Source organism: Tetrao urogallus, assembly GCF_951394365.1.
Source record: "Tetrao urogallus genome assembly, chromosome: Z".
NCBI lineage: Eukaryota > Metazoa > Chordata > Aves > Galliformes > Phasianidae > Tetrao > Tetrao urogallus.
The window spans coordinates 12,930,668-12,955,119 of record NC_136816.1 but is presented as its reverse complement, the minus strand read 5'-3'; the positions used below and the strand labels follow the sequence as shown (position 1 = coordinate 12,955,119).

General features: G+C 35.5%; 1 protein-coding gene across 1 annotated transcript in view; it reads right to left on the bottom strand.

The window, feature by feature from the left end:
- Positions 1–24,452, bottom strand: part of XRCC4 (X-ray repair cross complementing 4) — a gene marked incomplete at both ends in the record, with an annotated part of 153,045 nt that overhangs the window by 51,270 nt on the left and 77,323 nt on the right. The window contains one exon of the mRNA XM_079548881.1: positions 9,151–9,295. Coding sequence (XP_079405007.1) covers positions 9,151–9,295 — 145 coding nt within the window. The remainder of the gene's footprint in view (positions 1–9,150; positions 9,296–24,452) is intronic.

Below are 24,452 nucleotides of genomic sequence, written 5' to 3'. Positions count from 1 at the left end.
CACTTAATAGTTGCTAATTAATAATAGCTAGTCAATAATTGCTCATTAATAGTTGCTAGTTAATGATATGAACAAAGTATAACCATGTAATTAATTCCATAAATGTATTTTTATTTTCAAAACACTGTACAAGCTGGAATGATGTAATAGCTCCATGAAAATTATTATGAATAGTTAGACAGCTGAATAAAGTAAGGGATTTATTTAAGTGCTATTAGTTAAGAAAGTCTTCTAGCGCTATCTTTGTAAACAAGGATATTATTAATCCAATACTGTACATCCTGCAGCTTTTAAAAAGGTCTTGTTTTTTGGTTACCTTTAAGGTAATTGAAACGGCGGTAAATTTTTTTACACAGCTATGAGGTTAATTTGACCAATGCTTTCTCTTTTTCTGTACGTTTTTAGATTTGATGCACAAGAATGTGCTACATACCTTTTCATAGATGGCAGAACTTATCAAAAAGATACCGGTTAATGTGCTGAATCCTGATGCGAGTTGACAGAAACGGATGAGCTCTGTCAATGGACCATGAAAGTGCATTTGCTCATACCATATGTATTAGTCACAGTGTATAAATTCACGAGTATTTATCCATAAAGACCAGATTTGGAAAAGTTCTAAACATTATTGAAAATCCCCTGCCATGGATTTTAGATGTTAATGTACTGCTTTGCAGAAATACGTATATATGTGTAATAAAAAAGTAAATGCACAGTGTCCCCCACCATGCTCCCTCTCATCTACCTGCTCATTCCTAGTGTCATTGCTCAATCTTTTCTACACTACTCTACAGACTTTTTCTTGCTCCTTCTCCAAGTCATTTTGAAAGACCAGCCTCTTCTGTGAGGCAGAGGATACCGGATTAAAACAAAACTCATCATAAGTCCTTTTATTCAGTCCTTTTCCCTTTGGTTTTTCAATATTTTTGCGCTATATTTCAAGCATTTTGGAAAATAAAATCATTTGATGTCTGTATCTTATTCAATTTCAATAGCATATTTGGCAAATATGAAACAGTAAATCTTATGAACCTCACATAAAAGGAGGTGGACAGAAAGCCATAACTACTGAGTCTACTTGATATTATACATTATATATTGAAGATCCAGCAGATTACTTAGTCTCTGTAATATTTCTTACTGGCTGGATTTAGTTGTTTATCATTAAGAGTAATCAGTGAAATTGAATAGATAAAAACAAGTAGGCCATTTACACATGGCCTTCATAGTTTGAGAAGAAAAGTCACTATTTGACAGGTAAACTGCATGGATTTAGTTCTGCGGTTTTTATACATAGGAGCAAGCACTTATTTTAACATAAAGAAACAGAAAACTGTTGCCACTCTAACACTGGTAGCCTTGCAGTTTTGCATTACTAAGATGGGACTCTTTGGAGGATGAAAGCAAGGAAGAAAATATAATTCTTTATTAAAAAGCTACATACAGAGAAAGGACATCAAAAAGATGAATAGCTTCATGCTCTGAATCCCACTTCTGAAAAGTCAGCACAAACTGAGCAGAAGCTGAGCAATTGCCTCAATGGAACGGGAGAATTTGCAAGTATTTATGAAATCATTTCCCAAATCCTACTTTTTAAAGTACTTTTCTGTATAAGATTTTCTCCAGAATGTTTTCTGCGATCCATAATGAGTTAAAACAAAATTTATCTTCACAGACAGTTATTCTTTTGCTTCTTACATTAAAAAACAGACAGGAATTATTTAATAACATTAAAAAAGGAGATATTTAAAAGAAATAATCTATGGTGCTAAGATATATAAAAAAACAGCATACCTAAAAGAGGTTTCAAATATAAAATGTAATGCAAACATCATTATGTTGTAAAAACAATATTAGAAAGGCAAGAGAACAAACACTGTAGGTTTACCAGGTTTACCAGAAAGGTAGTAGAAGAGCATACCATTTCCATTCTTTAAGTCATCCTCTTATAATCTCATAGCTACCAGTTTAATTAAAATACATTGTAGATTAATTGTTTGAGACATATATGTCACCAGATTTGGCACAGCAGTAAAATGCTGCTCTAAAGAATGTGCCCTGGGAAAACACAGGGTACGATCCTGTCAGCTGCACAGAGTAATAACTTATCCATCAACAGTCAATTATTAGACTATTACTAGAGAGAAAATTTGGTGAGATGTGCTACAAACTAAAGAGATGAGTGGCTTTGCTCAGGAGAAATTGCAACCTCAAAGGTCAGCAGATAATGCTCGTTTTTCTCTGCCTCAGGCTTTCAGCCTTCATATTTTCCTATCTTTCCCTTGGGAACAGGGTGAAACGACAACGTGGATATCAATTCCTTGCACTTTTGATGGAAATAAATCATCCCTTCCCACATGGATTGTGGAAGAGTATCTAATTATCTGCCATTCGATTAAAACAAAGGCAGAAATAACGGGGAGGGAAAACAAAAACAGAATACAGTGTCACCTAGGAGAAAGCAAAGGTAACAGTTCTATGGTGCATTTATTTCTGCCTTGTTCATTCCAGACAGGTATAGGATTACGTTAGATGTTTTGCTAATGCTTCTTTTTTTCTTTTTTCACAGACACTGCTATATGTTTTAATCAATGATTCCATTCTTTTGCCTTTGACTACACCCCATTTTTGTACTGCCACAAGACATACAACACAGGTAATGAACACAGCCCTTCTCTTCGCTCAAATGTTATGCAAGATTAAATATTTACAGAAAACTGTTCAGAAGATTAGTATCACTTCTCAGAGCTCCCATGGGGCCACACAAAGTTACAGTACAATCTTTAATATTCATGTGGGGTAGTCAAAACAGTCTATATGGTAGGACTGGTGATCTACTGCTCCTTCCAGTGGCAAGGCAAAAAAAGGAAGGAAAGAAAACACCCAAAGCTTAGTGAAATCAACTCCCTTTTCCCTCAGGAAAGGCTGAGAGATCTGGGTCAGTTCAGCCTTAAGAAAAGAAGGCTGAGGGATCAGAGTGTATAAATATCCGAAGAGTGAGTGTCAACAGGAATGGGGGCCAGGTTCTTTTAGAGTTGATCAGCAACAGAATAAGGGGCAACAGGCACAAACTGGAACAAGGAAAGTCCTGTCTGAACCTGCAGAAAAACTGCACTGTAAGGGTGGCACGGCACTGGCACAGGTTGCCCAGAATGGTTGTGGAATCTCCTTCTCTGGAGATGTTCAAGACCTGCCCAGTCACTTTCCTGCGTCATTTACTGTAGTGAACCTGCTTGAGCAAGATAGTTCGACTAGATAAACTCCAGAGGTCCTTTCTAATCCCTACAATTCTGTGATTCTCCACAGAAATTATTCCTGTTCTTAAATAAGGAAGTACTAAACATGAGTGAAACCCATAAAGGACTTAATTCAGCTACTTGAAATATTTCTCATTTAATTGACACATTTGATTCTTAAATGAACTTGACTGTTGTCTTCTGAAATATCCCTTAACCTCTTTATATTGCAACCTAAACAATTTAATTATCAAAAGCTTTCTAAACACTGCATTTCATAAATTTATGATGATAGCAAAGAGCTCATCACTCCAGAGGCACTACAGTAATGCACGTGTGCTTACACTGGTGATTATAGTCCTCTGTCTCACCATGCAAAGCTCTGCCAGTTCTTTCCAATTGTATCAAATAAATACACTTACTGTATAAAAAAGTGGCAGCTCAACATGTACTATCAGAAAGGTCTTTCTTTACCCTTGGCAACCGTGGTGTTAACTTTATACTCCCCTTGGACCATGGGAGGTTATGGTATCGCTTTCGGTGGGAACTAAATTTCACTTGGTTAAACCTTTACTGGAAAGAATTACTTCACATGTGAGACAGTAATACTGATGTCTATCTGTAACCCTCTGGGAAACCCAAATTCCACGACAAATCTATGTTTTTGCTACCTGAATCATAGGTGGTGGCAAACCACATTTTAAATAAACTGTATGTTAGAGCTTAAAAATGTGACCCTCAAACAATAACTCACACAAACACAGACAGGATCTCATGGGGATTCCTGGCAAACCACAGGCTCTGAGTGCTTTTAGAGGGGAAGGAGGTTATCAAAAGAAAGACAAATCTAACTTCTTTCAGTGCGATAATATAAAGCTGAAAGTTTTGTTGGTGGTGTTTTTGCTTTTTTTTTCCAAATAAATTATAGAATGGAGACTACAAAATCTTTCAAAAATGCAGAAAGAGACAGAAGTATGAAAAGAAAAAAAAAAACTTGTTTATCATTAACAGGTAAAAACTATGCAGCTGATCCTACACACAATTACATGCGTGACTAACTTTAATAGACCCTGAAGTCAAGCACAAACCCTGAACGTGAAGACCATAACAATCTTATTTAAAAACTCAAAGTAAGAATGTCATTCTCACTTTGGCCTCCCCCAGTGTAGCAGCTGATGGCAATTCAGGTGGCACAAAATATCCTCAGCAGCTCAAGGCACTTCCAAGCACCCCGCCAGCATTCTGTCCTGCATCTGAAGTTATCTTTACTTTCTTGACTCACTTTGTGGTGAAGGTACATAATTCCTTCTGTTACCTATTTGCAAAATCTGATTATGATGTTTTCTTTCACAAAGATCTTTCTGAGAACTTCTAAATATATGGTGATCACTTCAAGCTCTCTGAAAAAGAAGTATTTGCATGTAAAAGAAGAAAGACTTGCAGTACTGGTGACAACAGCCTTCTCAAATTCAGTGTGTTAATGGCTACAACAAAATATTTCAGAAAAATCAAAAAAACTGAAGTTAAGGGAATGTGTCTCTTTTCTTTGATGTAAATGTAGGCCTGACTGAAGTAGTTATTCAGTGTTGTCAATCAAAGCAAGAAGAACTATACCAGCAGCAATCAAATTTAAATACATTTGGAAGAACACAATAAAAAAATAAGAAATTTTCTGTCTTATCCAGTAAAAGTTTCCCTCTAGGACAAACCTATGTATGAATGAGGACTACATATCTTAGATCCTTCAGTAGTAAAAAATAACATGAAAAAGCTTTCCTTATTTCTGATTTATTTTTGTTTCATACTACACACTCAGGCACTGAGTCTGAGTGCCTGAGTTCCACTGCACTCTATTAGCTCAGATAAGACAAATTTTAAAAAGCATTCTCTATCTAATGACTAAGCTTAATTTATAAAATGTCATAACTTTTTTTTTGTCATCATCTTCAGTAGGTATTACGTTTTCACAAATAGGCTTTAACATTTCTGAGCAAAATTATTTTAGGAGTAATCAGCTATAGACAGGATTCAAGCTGTATACTTAAGCCTTTATATTACATGGATATTCTGGAGAGCTAGTTGTGTTATTCATATGCAGTCCCCTGAGAGATTTGAGTAATGCATCAATAAGCGTAACTTCTAAATGTGAATTGGGATTGCTTTTATTAATTTTTCTCCTCCAAGTATAAAATGCAAATTATGAAAAGTAGAATTTGCATCTTAACTTGCCTTACATATTATCTCTGCTTAGCACCTTAGGAAATTGCCAGATATTAAGTGACAGTCAAAGCTTCACAAATACCATCACAATTAACTGGAATAAGCATAATTTCATTTTACTTCCTGACTCAATCACACTATGAACTGTAAGACTCATCCTTTGTTGCATTTTAAAAATGCATAAATTGTGAGCTATAGTTTGACTTCTATCAACTATAAGTAATGTCTGTCTGCCTAAAGACGCATTTGCTTTCATAATATCTCAGATTGGAAAGCAACCCACTATAAAGACAGATAAATCGGCATCTCAGAGGTTCAGTGGCTGACTATTTATGCTGCATTTATACTTCAACCTGAAGACATAATTATCTCAGCAAATAATTTAACAGTTAATTTAGCAAATCTTGTGGCACAAATCCTAGCTCAGTTGTCTGCTCATCTCGTGGCTACACTACTTTCACTAATCTTCATATTATCCAAGTTTTCTTAAAGATTTTATTTAAGCCTTGAATAAACTGTCAAAGTAATAATAGATGTCTATATAGACAAACACAATTCTACTCCTCTTTCTGCCACTGTACCCACACACAAAGCGTGAGAGAGACAGTGCTCCTTTTGCCCTAATTCCTGCGTTACACAATTTTTATTTGCATTCTTTTCAGAGTTCTTGGTCATATCTAAGTATATATTTTCATTCCATAAGACTAAATAATTGCCACGTACCTAGCCTCAGAATCCATATATCTAAAATATTTGTGGAAACAGAATCCCTTCACTTGTCTTGACTTTGTGTTTACTTAAGATGCTTTTAACTTTAAGCATAAATGGTACTTTCTTAGCAGACTTAACAATCCTAGAAGGAATAAATAAAATTTAAGTTATAATTCCTGTTACGCGATTCCATGATGACTGTGTTGAAAAACACCACAATTAAAAAAAAAAAAAAAAAAAAATTCAAGAAATAGTGAACCCTCAGGTCCTCATATTCAGTTTGGAAAGACAAAAAGAATATAAGACAATCTAGTTCTGCAAAGAGGTATTTTTTTCTTTTCATTTAGGGTCTTGTATCAACTGAGTTATGCTCTAATAATATAAGGGCAACATTATGCACTTAACGTTTGTTTTGTAATTGCTCTTTCATTGCCTAGCAAATATGAAGCAAGCACTGGTGATGTCAGAAAAACTTGCACAGAAATCATAACTAAATAAACTTTAGTTTGTTAAAGTTTGAACTGTGGGATATGACTTTATCAGATAGCACCTTAAAGTATTTACATCACAGGTAAAGAATCAAATCCTTCTGCAGGTCTGTGCAGGAGAGTTCAGAAACATGGACTCAGTCATGCATTTGTGAAGGTGATTACAATCTGTCATTTGATCCTTCTGCCAAACAGAATTGCATGTCGTGCTTCCAAGATTTGTGCATCTTTCATGTTTGTGATGGAACATTTCCAAAGGTGAAGGAGTTAACTTTTCCCCTTCAAAACAGACTGAAGTGGTCTGCTTAGATTCATAATTTTTCGCTAAGTGACACAATACTAGAAAACATTTGGGGCAAGACCTCAATGTACCACAGCTTGAGATAAAACCTTTCATGTCATGAAAGATTTAGCCATCTGTGAGTAAAAATTACGGAAGAAGCTTCATAAAAGTAGACATCTGTACTTACAAACTGGATTACAACACTAATTCTACATTTCCGTACTACTGACAGGCTGAAGAGAAGTAAGAGGAGTTATTAGACAAATAAATTGGTTGAATGCTTGATTAGCAGCTAGCAAGAGACATAAGATGAAGTTCAAAAGCCAAGAACTGAACATAGAGAAAAATAATCAGCTTACTTTTGTCCTGGTAAACAAAGGAGATCCAATAATTTCTACCTCTGTATTTTTAATTAAATGAAAGATTCAAAAATGTTTTAGTACTGAGTGAGATATTACATTTGATTTCCAAGTTTCTGAGGGATCAGAAAGAAGCATATGGATTTTTATCACTGGAAAAACCTTTGTAAAAGGTATGTCACAAGCCAAAACTGAAACCTGGAGTGTAAAGCAGTTATTTACAATATGTGTGAAATGTAAAGCAGGGTCAGAGACCTGGTAGAACGAATGTCTTTTTTTACTAAACCCTACAAGATGACTAATTATGTGGTAGCCAGGAAGAACCACTCTTCAGATTCAGCTTTGACTTGATTTTCTTGATTTTGCAAGCATATTAGAAATGCTCTACACAGTATAAAAAAATCTAATGCTGCTCTATTTCTCTAAAATTTGCCTAACTTAAAGGAATTAAAACAAAAACATATCATGTCAGTCCTTCCCCAGGGCACAGGACTCAGAGGATTGCTCAGCCCAAGGCATTTTTGTTCTCCTTTGTGATCATTTGCCTCTGTATGTTTTCCTTTCACAATCGATACTAAAAAGAGTGAAATTGTATTTCAGGCAAAGACAGCCAGAGTCTCAAAATCAAACTGTCTGACTGCATGCAATTGGCAAAGAGTGTAGCTCCTTGAAATATTCAAGATTCCAACAGCATAGAAGTCTAGGATTTGATATTTTTCTAAACCATTCTAAAAACTAATATTCTTTTACTAATAAAACAGAACTGTAACTTTAAATATTCATTGCCAGCATCAAGTTACATTCTTTTAAGTCAAAATAAGATAATTCTCTTGCTGATTTAAACAGAAATTTTTGCTAATCATGGGAAATGTGTTTACAGTCTATCTGTGTCTATGTCTGTTTAAAGAGTTCATTACACATTGCATATTATAGATAAAAGGGTTAAATAATAATTTTCAAAACTAATTTACCATAGATTTTAAAAATTATCCATTTTTGAGGTAAATACCACCAATCAAAGAGTGGCTCTGAGGTAATTCTATGCATAAATCCCACTCAGGTCATGTAAAAGTATCTCCACATGTTAAAAGTGACACAGAAACAAAAATATTTTTATCAAGTGTATAAAATCTGACCCATTGTGATGAAGAATGATTTTTTTTTTTAATCCCAAGTGATGTTATTTTTGAAAGAAGTCTATCTGGGTCTATTAGAGATAGTACTGTGAATTTATTTCCTCAGAAATTATAGACAATATTACAGGATCACTGAGTTGGATGGGATCTCTGGGGATTCTCCAACCCAATCTCATTTCTCAGGGCAACCTCAACCAGAACCGGTTGCCCAGTATGATATCTTGCTGGGTTTGGATTCCCTCCACGGACAGAGACTTCAGAACCACTCTGAGAAACCTATTCCCCTCTTTGATCATCTTCAGTGTGAAGCAAGACAATCCTAATTCCCACAAGACAACTTAGCTCAAGATCCCCAGCCTAGTCTGATGCACTAAGTGAATTTTTCTGTGACTGTAGGGTTACGTGGTAATCCACAAAATATCACGTTAGTAGCCACCAATCTATTTGCTTAAAATTATATAAGTCACTTAAATGTATCTTATAATCATCACTTCAGAGACGTTCTAAATGGAATAACTCCTTGGGCCTGACTACATTTAATCATTCACACCTATTCAAAGGAATAGATGGATTTGTGTAAATAACTACAAAAAAAAAAAAAATGCCACGAAACAATAATTAGGTACCCTGAATATTGTGAAACTGCACAAGAAAACACAAAAAGAACAAGTATTTATAGATATAGCAGCACCTCAATTCGTTTTGAAAATGACTTACTTTTCCTTTGCCAGCTTTTCTGTCTCATAAGTTGCTATCTTAGCTTCTGTCCCAGGAGAATTTATTGTTCTTTGTCTTCTCTTTCGTCTTGGAGCAGTACTGATGACATCGGGACTACCCAGTAGGGAATCTCTTCGTTCTGGTGCTGCCAAAAGGAAAAAGGACAAAGTTGACCAAAGTCCTGAGGATAAAATACTAAAGGAGAATTCTTAAGCTATTTTTTTTAGAATTACTGAAATCACTATATTGCTAAAATGGACTCCAATTGGATAGCAGTTGCTGTCAAAACAAAGCGATTATATCAATGAAAATTCATAAAGACCAAATTCAAATTAGAAAGATGAGCTTCCTTTGATACCTTTGTGTAATCAACGTAAGATGAGCAAGTTCGGACTACAAGCATACTGCTAGTCTCCTGATGCCTCCTTTTAGATTCTCAGGTGTCCCACAGAGATATTGTATAGATCTCAGTTTCACCAACTTGAAGTTAGTCTTTGCAATCTACAAATTAATTGAGTACATGCATATAGAATGGGAAGAAAGGAGACTGGATGTTTTACTTACTGTATGGTTTTGTTCAGAATCCCAAATCTGGACAATCAGAATGGAAGAGCATCACAGAATTGTTGATATCCATTAGATTAAGTCCTTGAAAGAAGCTTACCTTTGTAGTCAACTACTGTGTTTTGCTATATAATAGCCATTCAGCTACCACAGACCACAAACCCATAAATCTTTAGGGGTTCTGCTTTTCCACCCTGTAGACAGAGTGGACAGCCTGGTGTATGTACACAGAGGCAAGAAATCACCCAGCTGAAGCAAACCAGTACATAAAAGTACTGGTACATAATTTTTATTCCAGTCAACACTTGCTACAGTGCTTTTATTTGGTATGCTTGCTTTAAAAATAAAATCTTTAATTACTTTGAAATTTAAAGATAATGACATCCAGAGAAGCACGCATTTTCAACTGAAATATATCACACAATAATGTAGTGACTGAGACTGATGCTATTATGGTAACTTTTATGATTATTACTTTCTGTGTGTTTTGGGAAGATTTAATCTTTACATGGGTGAAAGTCACCATAATTTGAGATTCTGTATTGAAGTCTTTTACCAGAAGTAAATAGTAGTTTCTAATTTTCATTCCTATAACATTTGTTGTTCAGCACTACTGAAACTAAAAGAGGCAGAAAATATTCAATAAATATTTTTTGTATTTCTCAAAAAACGGTGCTTCTACGAATATTGCTAAATGGAACATGCAGAAGCTCCCTTGAGCCAATGAAAGTATTGCTTACTGCTAAGCATATGCTTAGGCATCTGAAACTCCTTGCTTTTGCCAGTAGGAACTATATTTATGCTATACAGACTTACAGATCGTTGTAGAGTGACAAGAAGCATAAGGTGACATATTTCCAAAGTACAAGATAATTAATGAGTTTCAAAGTCCAGTACAGACAAGGCATGCTGCCTGTAATAAATGTTGAAAAATGTTAAATTAAAACCTAATCCTTTCCACTAATCTTTTACTAGCTATGCATACTTTTCCAGTGCTAACTGTTAAAAACATGTTCATGGCTGTTAGTTACTATGTAGTTGCTAGTTATTTACAGCATGCACGGGGTTGTATACCAAATACTTATACTAATACTATCACATATATTGCAATTTCAGTTCCTAAAGTCAGCCTCTTCTTAATTAAGATACATAAAATAGTTTACAGGAAAGAATCGTGCATACATCAACAAATTCAATTAGTTATCACAGCTCATATCCTTGCTTGTTGCTGTTCTCCTCTCAGTCTCTGTTTTGTTAAAAAGTAGATAAAAAAATTAACTGCATATGCAAAACTAACACAATACTGATGCTAAATAACGCCTTTGTACTTCTAATTGTGTAATAGATAATGGTGCTCTGTAGACAGGTACTCATGCTCAGGATTGCCTAATGTTTTCTTCAACTGTCCCACTGATGTTCATGTAAAGAAAATGAAAGAAAAATGTCAGTCTTTGCTGTAAAATGCATTTATTTCCCAACTTCATGTTGGGAATGCGATCTCATGAATAGAAGAAGACTGGCTCATGCATAAGCATTCACCACCACAGTCTTTTTTGTCTTTTTGCTGTATTTTGTTTTTTTTTTTAAGCCAAGCTACCTGTATGGTCAGAACCACTAATAGAAAGATGACATGCACTTGAAGCTTAAAGTATCACACATTATCATAAGACTTTAAAAACATACCCACTAGCGCAGCCCGGAAGTGAATGCCATTAAGGGATTTGTTTATAGTACTTGACTAAAGGCCAAAGAAAGCTTCAGAAAAATATTATTTATTACTTGACACAAAAGCATTTGGAATAAAGAGATACATCTTGAATATAAACCTAGTTTTTCATTCTGAAATCTTTTTTCTTTCTGTCTAAATTTCAACACCATTTTAAAGAAGATCCTTTTCTTCTCACTAAATTAGATTTCTTATTTTGAAATTATACAGTTGAGTATGAATTATTATTATACTCTTGAGAAAACCTGTATCAGTTTCTACATAGGAACAAGTGCTATATGATGAAACTCAGTTAATAAATCCTATAAAACAACAAATGTTGACCAAGAAAAGGAAATGTTCCAAATATAGCATACCTCTTGAAGGTGAATAGTAGAAAGAAGACAGATTGACATGATAGTACTAGGGAAATACTGCTTAAGCATTAAAAGAATATCTGTGCAAAGGTTTAAGATTTCAAATAAAAAAGTTTTCTATATTCTTCACTGTTATTTTGAAGAGTGCTATTTGACAGACTGAGGGAATTTTAAAAAAAAGCCAAAAAACCGAAAACAGAAAACACATCTTCCGCGATGCAGGAAAAATGCCAGTACTCGCTCCAAAGAGTCAAGAGGCTTGGTTCATAGAATTGTGCACCCATACACAACCGTTCTGGCCAGCCCACACTCCATGCTGTAAACCTGGCTCTGCGTGCAAAACTGCTTGCCTCAGCCAGCACAGAGCAAAATCCTTGCAGCAGTGAACTTGCTAGCAACTAGATGGGGCAGACAACTCTGTTAGCTGCCAGGACAGAGGGCATGTCTGAAAACCTACAGAGAGGAACAACTTTCTACATTTTCCCACTAGTTAAAATAATTAGAAGTAAGCTTCATGTACTATTTTCGCATTATTGGGAAACTATCAGAAAAGGATAAGCATCTCATATCAGAATTAGATTTCTATAGATACAATACAATTATTACTATATACTATATAATTAGATCACTATAAATACTACAAATAGTTTTGGACTGCTGTCATCTCTGGTTCAATAAGGGAGACCAAGCTTGCATTTTTTTCTTGTAAAAGAGATGTTTAAAATAGCTGAGAGAAGCTCAGTCTAGGTCTGTAATGTCATAACAAAAACCTCACAGAAAAACAAAAATGGTAACTTTATCTAGACACATACTTTGAAGGAAAAGTAAATGAGTTGCCAACGACTCTTGAAAACCAAAGGCATTTAGACATGAAAATGTGTAGTTCAGTTAAAGATACACAGTCCAGTTGTATTTTAAGATATTTATTATCTCTCAGGCTCTTGCATTTCTTTATATTGCTATGCAAAAGTGATCTGTCAAAACAAAAACAAAAAAAACTTCCAATCTATTACATTTACCTATTAACTCAGAAAAAAAGCACCAACTCACCTTCATTCTTTGTACATCATCAGCTGTAATGAAAATTCTACATCTCAGATATGTCTACTTGCTCACAACAGTACTGAACGGACGTAAGAAAGTAGAATTCAGCCCTTCTTTGATTACGAGTTCTAATCTAATTAAAGGACTAAAAACAATACTGAAAGCTTGGTATACATGGGAAAAGGTAGAGCAGAATTGAGCAGAATTTCAGCAGAAACATTTTACATTTGAGTAATCTGTTTGCCTATAATGATTTAGCTTCACATACGCAGAAAATACATTCTCAACACCTGAGTTCCTCCGAGAAAGTAAAAAGTTGTTGTTTATAAGAATTTACACATAAGAAACACAGCCATGGACATAACTTTTGTGCACATAACTTCCTATCAGTTCATTCTGTTAGATTATATTTAAGATGTAAGAATGGATCCCCCAACTTTAAGATTTCATTTAATTCATTCATGTCACCCAAAACGTGTTTGCACTGCTATGCATACTTAGCTGAACTCCTCGTAGCTTCAGATTAATACCATTCTAATTGATCTTGAAAATCATCTATTGCTGACTTTTAATGCAACACAGGTGAAAGCAGAATCTGGATCTTTCTATTTACTGTTGAAGATGACATCAGTGTTCTCATTTAGTTTTTCACCTCTTTTATTGTCTTTTTGCTTCAAAAACACTATGGTTTTGACGATCTTAAATACTGTTGTTTTTTTTTTTTCCCTTGGTAAAATTGTTTTTTCTCTTAATGTTTGTACCCCTCAGCCTGCTGAATTACATTAGAATAGGAAATGTCTTTTGCAAACAGAGCCCTACAGTCATAAAACCTCACAGAATTAGTTCCCAGGCTTATAGAACTGGACTGATTCTAAGTTAACCAGTCACTCCAGAAACAGGGAACACTGAATAGTAAAATATACAGCCTACTGCCATCAGCTTTATGTTATTGAATTATCAGGACATATGACCATAATTCCAAAACCAATTAACAGTGTCAAATGAGTTCGAAGAAAATATACATTTCTGGCACCGCCCACTAAATAAAACTTATTTAGTACACTAACTTGCTTTGCTAATAATAATTGATCTGAAGTTAGAAAAAAACTTTTCTATCTGGATTGGAACGGACATTTACCCAATTCATTTTCCTTCAGAATAATAAAGACTCATTCCTTCAGGGTACTAAGGACTTACAAGCAGTTATTAAAATTTCTTCACATTACCAGACATTAATGCTATAGGTCTCTAAGTTCTTCTCAGAGTCCCCCTGTTATAGAACAAAATTTCCTCCTTGAATTCCACCTAAATGCAGGTAGCTGATCAACCAGATCAGCTGATGTGCTGATCAACTGGACTTTCAAACCCTGCTGTCTCTCTTCAACACAGCAGATGAAATTACTCAAAACCAGTCCCTTGATCGAGGATCCTGGCATTTTCTTTATGGCATTTTTTTTAGAAAGCCACCTACAACAATTAATGCTGCTTCTCCTCCTGCCCTAGCACAGTATTGGCAGCAGATAAACTGGCCTGAAAGCAGAATTCTCACAAAACAGCCACTGAAAGTATGCTAAGTCTGTGTGTGACAGCTGCTACCCAAGCCACCAAATTAAAAAAAAAAAAAAAAAAAAAAAAAGGCAGAAGGGGAGCAAAACTCATCGCTTTAATCCTTGACTACAGTGTAATTATGTGGTTTCTCAATCTCAGCTTAATTCCCAAAGGATCACCATAGCTGATAATAATTAGCATCTCTTTGACATTCTCAGCAGAGTCTCCTAAATGAATGGGTATTGAAATGAATGTGTCTGGCTGATGTAGGCAATTCCTATAAAGTAGGATTAAGTCATTTCTGACAGACAATTTAGGAAATACTACTTCTACCCATGCTAAAATTATCCTTTATGACACATACATTTTGGACATAATTTTCACAAGGAATAGATCATACAGGTTACACAAAGATCCAAAATTACAGACTGATATTTATGGTTTGTACATATGCCTCAGTGAAAGTAACAGGAACATGTCACCATTTCAATTTTATGAAAGTAGAAGGAATCATTCTCCAGCCTTTTTTTTGCTCTACTTTATATTTCATTCTTTGTATAAATTGGCTATACTGCACCGTAATCCTCTGGGGCCTAAAGGCTGTTAAGCCTGCAGTTCTATAAATTCTCTGTCAGTCAGTTATTAACATTTATTTTTACAAAGAATATCTCCATGGGAAGTGTTTATGAAGACACATTTTAAAACAACTTCAGCAAAAAGTTTAGATCCAGCTATACAAAATTTATAAATTGTATCCAACTCAGTACGGAAGTTTACATTTCACCCTGCTAGACTGTATTACCAGTGACAACATATACCACGTCCTCTGCAAAGCATGTACTCTTGCTCATGTCACCGTCTCTCAAAATCTTTTTTTCTCTTACAGTTTAAATGTCTTTTTAATTAAAAAATATTATTTCAAGCCTTTAGGGAAACTTCTCATGTTTTAATAAAAATCTGGTTGAATATGGTTTACTTCTTATTATTTATCCAAGACTGCTCAACCATTAGTAGCTCACATTGTCTTGAAACTAGATGGCAAAAAAATCAGGCTAAATTTTACAAGCAAATAAAAATTTTGGCCAGGATGAGAGAGTCTTTTTCATATATCAGAATATGAGAGGGCAAAATAGGAATGAGCTTTCACCAATACCGAAGAATCTGAAATAGCTCATTAATTTTAATAATCAAAATCACAATCCCTAATAGAAAGTTTTCTTTTAAGAACATTTCGATACGGGATATTTTAATGGATCACACGTGCTTTAATAGAAGAGAGATTCATTTTCAATTATCCTGAAAAATACATGTTGCTACAAATACTGTAGTAAAGTCAAAATTCTAAGAAAGTCACTTGTTTTCAACACTGTCAAAAGTTATGATCTACCAGTGATGTAGAGTTATTGAAGTCCTTATACACAGCCTATGAAGATGTCTCCAGCTCCTACATAGCAGTACTTCATTTACAATGTAACGGTGAAAGCTTTATAATATCTTTAAAAATCCTCTGAAATGAGTCACAGGTAGATGCTTAATTAAGAAGTTGTGAAAGCTAAGAGATTGCTCTTGCAATATCTGAAGCCTACTAACGATTAAGTTGCTTTCCCTGCTTTATTTTTTCTGGGTGCTTGAGAAAATCAATGGCACTGCTGGTGACTCAGATGCTGTTGTGGTTTCTGACTGGCCAAAGGCAGTTTGGTAAAGAGTAAGGCTGCTCAGCAACGGCATGCTCCAGCCTTTCAGTATTCCTCTGGAACTCCAGATTTATTATGTGCAGTTTTAGAAATGTTTTTCCATCTCTTGCCCTCAAATCATTTTGAAAACTGTACTGATGCTGCCTGGTGAAGCTCATTTCTGTTCACCATGCTTGGATATACAGTCATCTAGCATGCCAGCGCATCCCAGCTCAGGCAAGAGCATTAAAAAAGTCTTCATGTGTAAAGGCTTTGATGAGCTCACTGTCCCGGGTGTGTCTATTCACTGCAGTCATTCTCTGGAGTCCCTGGATGTCCTATTTGGATCATCTGTACCACCCAGGGTGGAGGTAGGAGGCTTCTGAATAGCATTCCCAGGAGATATTAAAAAACAAGCAGGTCAACTAAATGAAACAACAAATCAGATAGATGGAAGAATTAAAAACAAGAAGCTAAGAAAAGCTTTGGAAAAAATGTCTGAGCTGTGATTCTTCAGTTGAATGTGATGTAATTGGAGCCCAGTGTAATTTCTCACTATGCACGTAAAACATACACCTCTTGACTGAAATTCCACCCAACACTGGCATCACTGCTGCTCTACTAAGTGTTTCTGTTGTCTACAGCTAATCTTGCCAACTTCACCCAGATGAACCTAGCCCTGGCATTGACAGCATTGAGCTTCCAAACATCACCTCTGAGGTTATCCCGTAAGTCAGATAGTATGTCTTACTGTGCCAAACCCCTAGCTGTATGCAATCTGACATTTGAAAGCCGGTCCAACAGAAGAGTTTGAATTACAGGTCATTCTATTTCTTGTTTACCAACTTTAGATCAGTAACAGATTTCTTTGTTAAGAGATCACCCTACTAACCTTTCTGCGGAATGGTAAACTGTAATGCTGTTTAGGATACGTGTATAAAATACAGCTGTCTTAGAAGATCATCATCTTTACACACTGTTCTTTATTCACAAGGAATGTGAATAATAATGCTAGGGATATCTATCTACTGGGTACTGAAGACAGTCTTTGAAAAACAGAAGTGCAAACTAAGGTCATAACCTCTATAATGACCTGAAGTGGTACCACAGTGCTTTGAAATAGTTGGAGCTTAGAATTCCATGCCATGGGAATGCTTTCTTTTGCCATTAAACAATTTTTGAGGAAATCAATACTTCTCAAGGGAAGCTACAAGCTGTAATAACTCCAGAAAATGTATGTTTTCATGGTGCTGGCATTTTGCATTGAATAAATTACTAACCTCTACCAATAACTGTATTGTGTAGTGTCTTCTAGTCTGCCCTCAGATTTTTTTCAATTATATTATAAATTCCATAATTGGACAGTACAGGTATTTTTGCTTCAGGTTCACTAATAGTGGAAAAATCTAAAATAAGAATCTGTATTTAAACATGAAATTTAACTCCACATAGCTTACTACAGGTTAGTAGTGAAGTACAGTAAAATCTACACAAAGACTATATTCAGTTCAGAAGCTATTTTGCCACTTATGGTATACACAGCATTACCTAGCAACATAAATAATGTGTGGTTCTATCCGTTCTTTTTGAGAGACGAGATGGATTTCAAGCTTCAAAGTCATTTACTCTAAGAGTTTATACCAAAAGTGACACAAGCACTATGTCACTTCATAAAGATATGCATTTAATCTTGGGACCCCAAAACAGCGACAGTAGAAGTGTTCCTACATGCAAACATACATAATTAATGATTGGAGAAAGCAAAATGATTCAAAATTTCATCTTCAGAGGAATGACACTGACAAAGCATTAGAGGAATAAAAAGGAAATAAAGCATCTCCTGCAGTTTACACAGTGGTTCTGTATCACTAGGTATTGGAAGTAGCCAAAGACGTTTATATGCTTGATGGCACTTGAGGGCGGGAATGCTGGAAGCTGAGTCCTTTGTGGAAGAATTGGTGAGTTCTGGAGCAGGAAGGCATGACAATCTGGCCAGTTTGGTGAAAACGCATTCAGTCATGAATAAACTTTGGATCTAATGGCCTGGTGAGCCGCTCCAATGGCCATAAAGATCATAAAGATGTTGTAATAATCTACCTATCAATGACAACAGAAAGGAGTTGAAAGAATTAAGTCTAACTAACATAAATCAAACAGTATTGCTGACAGGATTAAAGGTCATGCCAGTATTACAAACAGTGAAATTAAAAGAAGAAAAAAAAACCAACTTCATGAAGATGAAACTGTCTGAAGTACTCAGTGTCTTGAATAATGAACTGAAAAGTTGGGAATGCTTTGCTTTAGCATACTCTTCAGTGATGACTACTGAAAATTTTCAGTGAAGCCTGTAAGATTTGGTATTGCTTTCTTTTCTCACTTCAGTACATTTTGAGAGACAGAAAGAGTGTACTGAGGTGAATGACAAAAGGTCCCAAGCCCTGAAAGTGACTACACAAGGCTCCTGGCAGAATTACAGCAAGACTCCACATCTCTGTCTTGTGAAAGATTGTTTCACGAGAAGTTGGTGCTTTTTCTAAAAATCTTATTGCAAAATTGATTTCTTGAATATTTGTAGCATTTAATTTTGTATAAATATACCTTTTGTCTAAATTTAATAAACTTATTTTTATTGTTTATGTATTTTCTTGTTGTACAATCAGTAGATACACCTCCAAGCTCTGGCACAAATTTTTTAATGTTTGCTATGAAACAAGAAACTGACCTGAGATGCCAAATGTCATTCACCAAGAAAAAAGTTCTATTTACAACACTGTCTTCCTCGAACCATTTATTTCTATTGGAATAAACAGAAAACCCCCACTAAATCAAAGAAATACCAAGAATATTACCTAGAAATTGCTGTTAGTTAGCAGCTTTTTTCATACACTGTTCCTAAAAGGCTTTTCATGCTGTGAATTCAAAGATGGCATTTAAGATGTCATTATGGCATGTCTTTATATACAGCTGCCATTAAGGTTTTATAATGGATTCAGAAATGATGAACATAGAAGATGCATGTGTCTCAGTCAGACATGACATTAACATTTTTATGCAGATGCACTGGTACAATTTCAATCAACATCACAAGATAATTTTGCCATGGAAAATGCTACCGATAATTTTGGCTACTCTAAGAGGTTCTGAGAATATATTTAAACAAATTTAAAGATCTCAATCAGTACCTTGAGTGCAGTAATACGTTAATATCTATTATAACACTGAGCAGTGCTTTTGGAATCTGATAAATATGTTTAAAAACATTAATATATAGCTAACAAACATTAATCAATTAACATGTTCTAATCAGAATCAAATAGGCTGGTTTAACTCATCACAACTTCTATTTATATTTAGAAGCTTTTACACACTTAAAACACAGTCTCTAAGACACACATGGCACAACTTTAAATTTTATTCATCATTTATTTTTCACTATGAACGGACTATAATACTTATTATTGGACTCAGGACTGGCATTTACGTTCTGACCCAGGATGTTTTTTTTTTATCTATTCTTTGGACATTGGCAAAGATTTACTGATTTGGCTGAGCTGCGCATGAATGCAAAGGTCACCATAACGGATCCACAGCTGAAGATGTAGTCAAAAAAGAGCACCTCTTCACACTTCATGAAACTGTTGATCAAACGCATTCTTCTTGGCAAGAGGAAAGATATTCAGGGAAATTGTAAAGGGCAATGATGGTGGAAGACGACGGCAAACAGCTTGGCCCCATGTTGGTCAGACAATTCAGATACATGGTCAGGATGCAAGGCAAAGTAATTGTGTGATAATAATTGTGTAAATTGCAGCCAGACTCACTATAGCAAACTGGCTTTTGCTCCGTTATCAACTAATTCTGAGATGGTCTTTAAATATGGCAAAAACTCCATGCTAAAGTAAGAAATAGGATCCTGCCCTGAGCTCTGTTAGAGTTACATGTATCCCTAGTAGTCAGCAGGGCTAAGAGTGAATATGCAAATTCTTTATTAAAATGGGAATGGCAGATTGTTGATTACCTTGTACACTAAACCCAGTTGATAATACAAAACTGCATTCAAGTCTAGGATACAAGCAATTTTCTCCTGATGAAGAATCCTTCTGCTAAATCTATCTGATACTCGCACCAGCCTTTTGCAGCCTGCAGCAACAAGAGAAATTATTCAATCACAGCTTGCACTGGCAAAGCTCAAGTCAATTCCCTTATTATTCCCACAGTAAGCAGTGATTCTAAAAAAAAATAGAGTATCTATATATAGGGAAAACATATCATTGCTTAGTGTTTTAGGAAAGCTCAAAAATCCTGCAGAGAAAAAGATTCTTCTATATTAAATACATTTTGAAATTTAATTATACTGAGAAATTCTTGTGCTTCCTTGTCACCAAAAATTAATTTAAATTTTTAAAATCCTGTGTAGATTTGAACACTTCCTGACATTGCTCCTAGCAGCCACTCTAATGATAAGAAGGTTTCATTATGAAAAGTAATACAGTCTCTCTGTAACTAAAGAGAGCTTGGAGAAAACATGATTTACATAAATGATCCTTTCCCCACTGAAACACTGAAATACTGAGATTTTCAGAAGAGCAAAACAGATGATCAGTGAAGGATAGGAACCAAATAAATCTCCATTATATAAAGAAAAAAATGGGATGCATGTAAATCTTTCAGACTAAATGCAAAAAAAAAAAAAAAAAAAAAAAAAAAACAAAATGGAGATTTTTTCCTTTAAGAGGAAAATTACCTTTGATCACCTGTGAAACAAAAGAGGAGAGGAAAGGGCAGTATGGCAGAATCTACCTTATGAGATAGCTGAAAAGGCATCCAAAAATTAATTCAGAAGTAGCAATGCAGATAACCATAGGTTCTAAAATCTCCTTCTGAAGACACAGGAATAAATAACATACATAAACCATCAGATTAAGGAAAAAAAATTATCAGAATGCTAGAAATAGTGGACAATTTACACTGACAAACTGATCAAGGCTAAGGAGTTTTTTTCCCTTTGACAACCTGCTACACAGAGAACAAAGAGGCAAATCACCATGTTATAAGCTAGATATATATAACCTATAGCAATTAAATACCACAAGAGTTGCTGTTTTCAAATAAGGAATGCTGGTGGGTAATTTCTAGCAAAATTTACTTACAGTATTAGAAACCATGCATGACTTTATAATGACATTTTCTGAAGTAAAAAGAAAAAAAGAAAAAAAGAAAAAAAGAAAAACATGTTTTGGGCTACAAAGATTTATAAAATTAGGTTCACAAACACTTGTATCAGAATGAGGTCACTAGTTTAAGTGGCTGATATGTAGGATGACAGGAAGCCATAGAAAGATTCTTTAAGCAGAAAATTACTATTCTAATTTCTTCCCAAAGGAAAAAAAAAACAAAAAAGGAAACTTAAAACAGAGAAGAATCATGGAAATCATATTTTCTCACATTACAGACTATAGCTTGTGATTATTACAGCCATCGTGAGAACTATATCATCTGACAGTATGATTCTTGGAAATGATAGCATTGATATCATTTAATGTTACATTTCTTGCCTTTAACTAATGTTATTTTCAACCATCTTAATACTTGTCTAAGTGTTGTTTAAGAACCTAGATTTTCTTTGAATGCAATAGATTAATCATTATTTGATTGGTACACTTCACTTGAAGAAAGAAATCACCAATTCCAAATCAGACATTTAGAAGTGTTTTCTTTCCCCGTGTGCTCACATTTAACCAATTAAGTCTTCACAGTACTGCCTTCAGTCCAACACTCTCTGATTCTGGCTGTTATTTTGGCAGCAATCTTCCCAGATAACCAGCTCTGATTAGACTCATGGAGCAGAATACTATGCGTAAGAGCAAATACATCAGAATAAAGTCCAAAAGCACAGGAAGATTCATATAATCCCTGCCCATGCATACCCTGTTCTGAACAAGACTCTCTTTGTTGATCAAGAAAAAACACATTAAAACATCCAGGACTGAGTATAAAATACTAATGTGAATAACAGCTGTTAAGATGACTAACACTTTTATTACATATTCAGAATTGAACATTCTGGCCAGAAACTAAGCCAGAATAAACCAGAATAGCCCCTCTGGAAGTTAATGGATCTATAATGAATTACACCAATTGAGAATTCAGTGTATTATTCCAAGATGGTTTGCTGGGGAAATACACAAAACAAATAAATAAAACAAGGCTAATTGTCTGTGCCATGCATGAGCATAGGATTTCAAATTTTATATCCTGAAAAGACAGATGAATAACGATTATCTGACAAATAACTGGGATACCTCTTGACCTTTTTTTTTTTCTTTTTTGCTAGTAAAAGCTATCTACAGTAGTCATTTTAAAAGAAAAAGGTATACTAAAAGGTTTACAGTAAATTCCTCTTTTTCCCCCCAAAGATCCAAATTAATAAGGGAAAAATCCTATACCATCAGACACCGAGTTTTAACTTATTAGCACAACACACCTACCCCAGATATGAAGTTCACTTTCTCATGGTAAGGCTTCCTCAAACTTGTACAAGTCAGAATGAGCTGTATGGCCATACCCACCCACAGAGGACATTCCCAGTGGCTGCTGAGGTCTCAGCTCATGCAGTGAGCCACTCTCCTGCATGGTTGTGTCTCAAGGCAGCCATTTCATGAAAACCGTATTATTACATATATTGTTGATCTACTCCCAGTAGCCTTTACTGGGAAAGTGGGACCACAAAAAAAGTGGTATTTTCTCTAGAACTATTTTTTTACAAATAATAAAAACTGCTGATCTCATTATCCACAGATATCTACAGAAAATATAGCTGTTCTGCCTTTACCAGAAACTGTACTCAGGCTGTTCCTTACCACAGATCACCACATGAGCTCAGCAGTTCAATATGCTGCTTTTTCAGTCAGGAATTTTAAAATTTCTTGGGTTTGAGCGCAACAAGGGCAAGATTTCCTCTGAAACAGTGCCACAGATTTAAGTAGCTGTAAGCTGCCATTTCTGAATGGCGGGGCAACAAAACCAAGTCAGCCTGACAGCAACACACCCCACCACCAGCATGAAGGGCCTGTGTTTTGTTTTGCCTTCTGGTTTCCTATCCCAGACATTGGGTACAGCTATATGACACAGGTCAGGCTTAAAACACACACAGAGAAACAGTGTCAAGAATGACTGAAACACTGGCTACTATCAGCAAACGAGATTGCACTTTTCTTCAGCTCTACAGAATTATGGTACGTCACACTAAAGAAATGGGATGAAGCAGGAAATAGCTTACACTCAAAGGGGTGCCACTTTTTACCATCTGACACTGCACTTTGTAAAGAAAAAAAAACAACAAAAAACAAAAACCAAAACACCTATATGGAAACAAAATATCACCTGTTCTGCCTCAGAGCTTTGCTATATAAAGACAGCAGCACGGAGTTAAGCAGATAGGCTGACCTCCACCAGGCTGGGAAAAGCTGCAGAAGAGCATCCTCAGCCTGCACCATGAGCTTCTTGTCTTGGCACTAGCTAGGTGGAGATGAGGATCATGGGTTCTCCCATCATATCCCAGTGCACTGCTGCTTGCCCCATGCCAGCTCCTTTGCTTCCAGCTGAGCACAGCCTTGATGGCAGACAAGTTCCTGTCCACGGGAATTGACAGGCTTGTTATTTTAAGGCAGGTTCTGTGTTGCTCATGCAGAGAAAATCCCCTTTGTTAGGCCAAAGATACAGCCCTACTATGGTATTAGCTTTAGAAAACTATTTAAATAATATACTTCAACCATAAAATATAAACATCTCCTGAAAGTGCCTGCTTATCTGGATGCTCAGCATAGCTCTTTAATATCTGTCACTTCAAAGTAAACAGGAACACTCACAGAGTAGGCCTTTCTTTGTACATAAAAGTACCTTTAATTTCCCTAAACATCAGTCAAGGCTCACAAGCAAGGCACACACTTAGGGATGACACACTACCCGCTGCGGGGTTACTGCATCTCTTCCGTCATTACTAATGTTGTCTTAGGGTATAAGCAGGGAAACAGTAAACCAGCTCCTCTTCTGAACTCTCCACAGCTTTATCGCTACTTCCCTGAAGACCGAGCAAGCATAAGGTAGGCAAAGCCCTTCTCCCCTCAAGAGGCAATGGGAAAATGCTTCTTCTCGAAGTAAGGTGCAATTTTCAATTCTTTCTTTCCTAGATTATTGTAATATAATTATGGCACAAAGCTAGTCAGGAAGTACTCAGATATTTAAACATCTTTTTGATGTTAATGTTCCTGGAAAGAGGTCTCTTTCACAAGGCACTTCCTAATGCAAATGCTATAGCCAAATACAGAATAAAACATCACTGAGCAACCCAGGAGCCTAAAATCTAATATAATTCATTCACAGAACCACTAA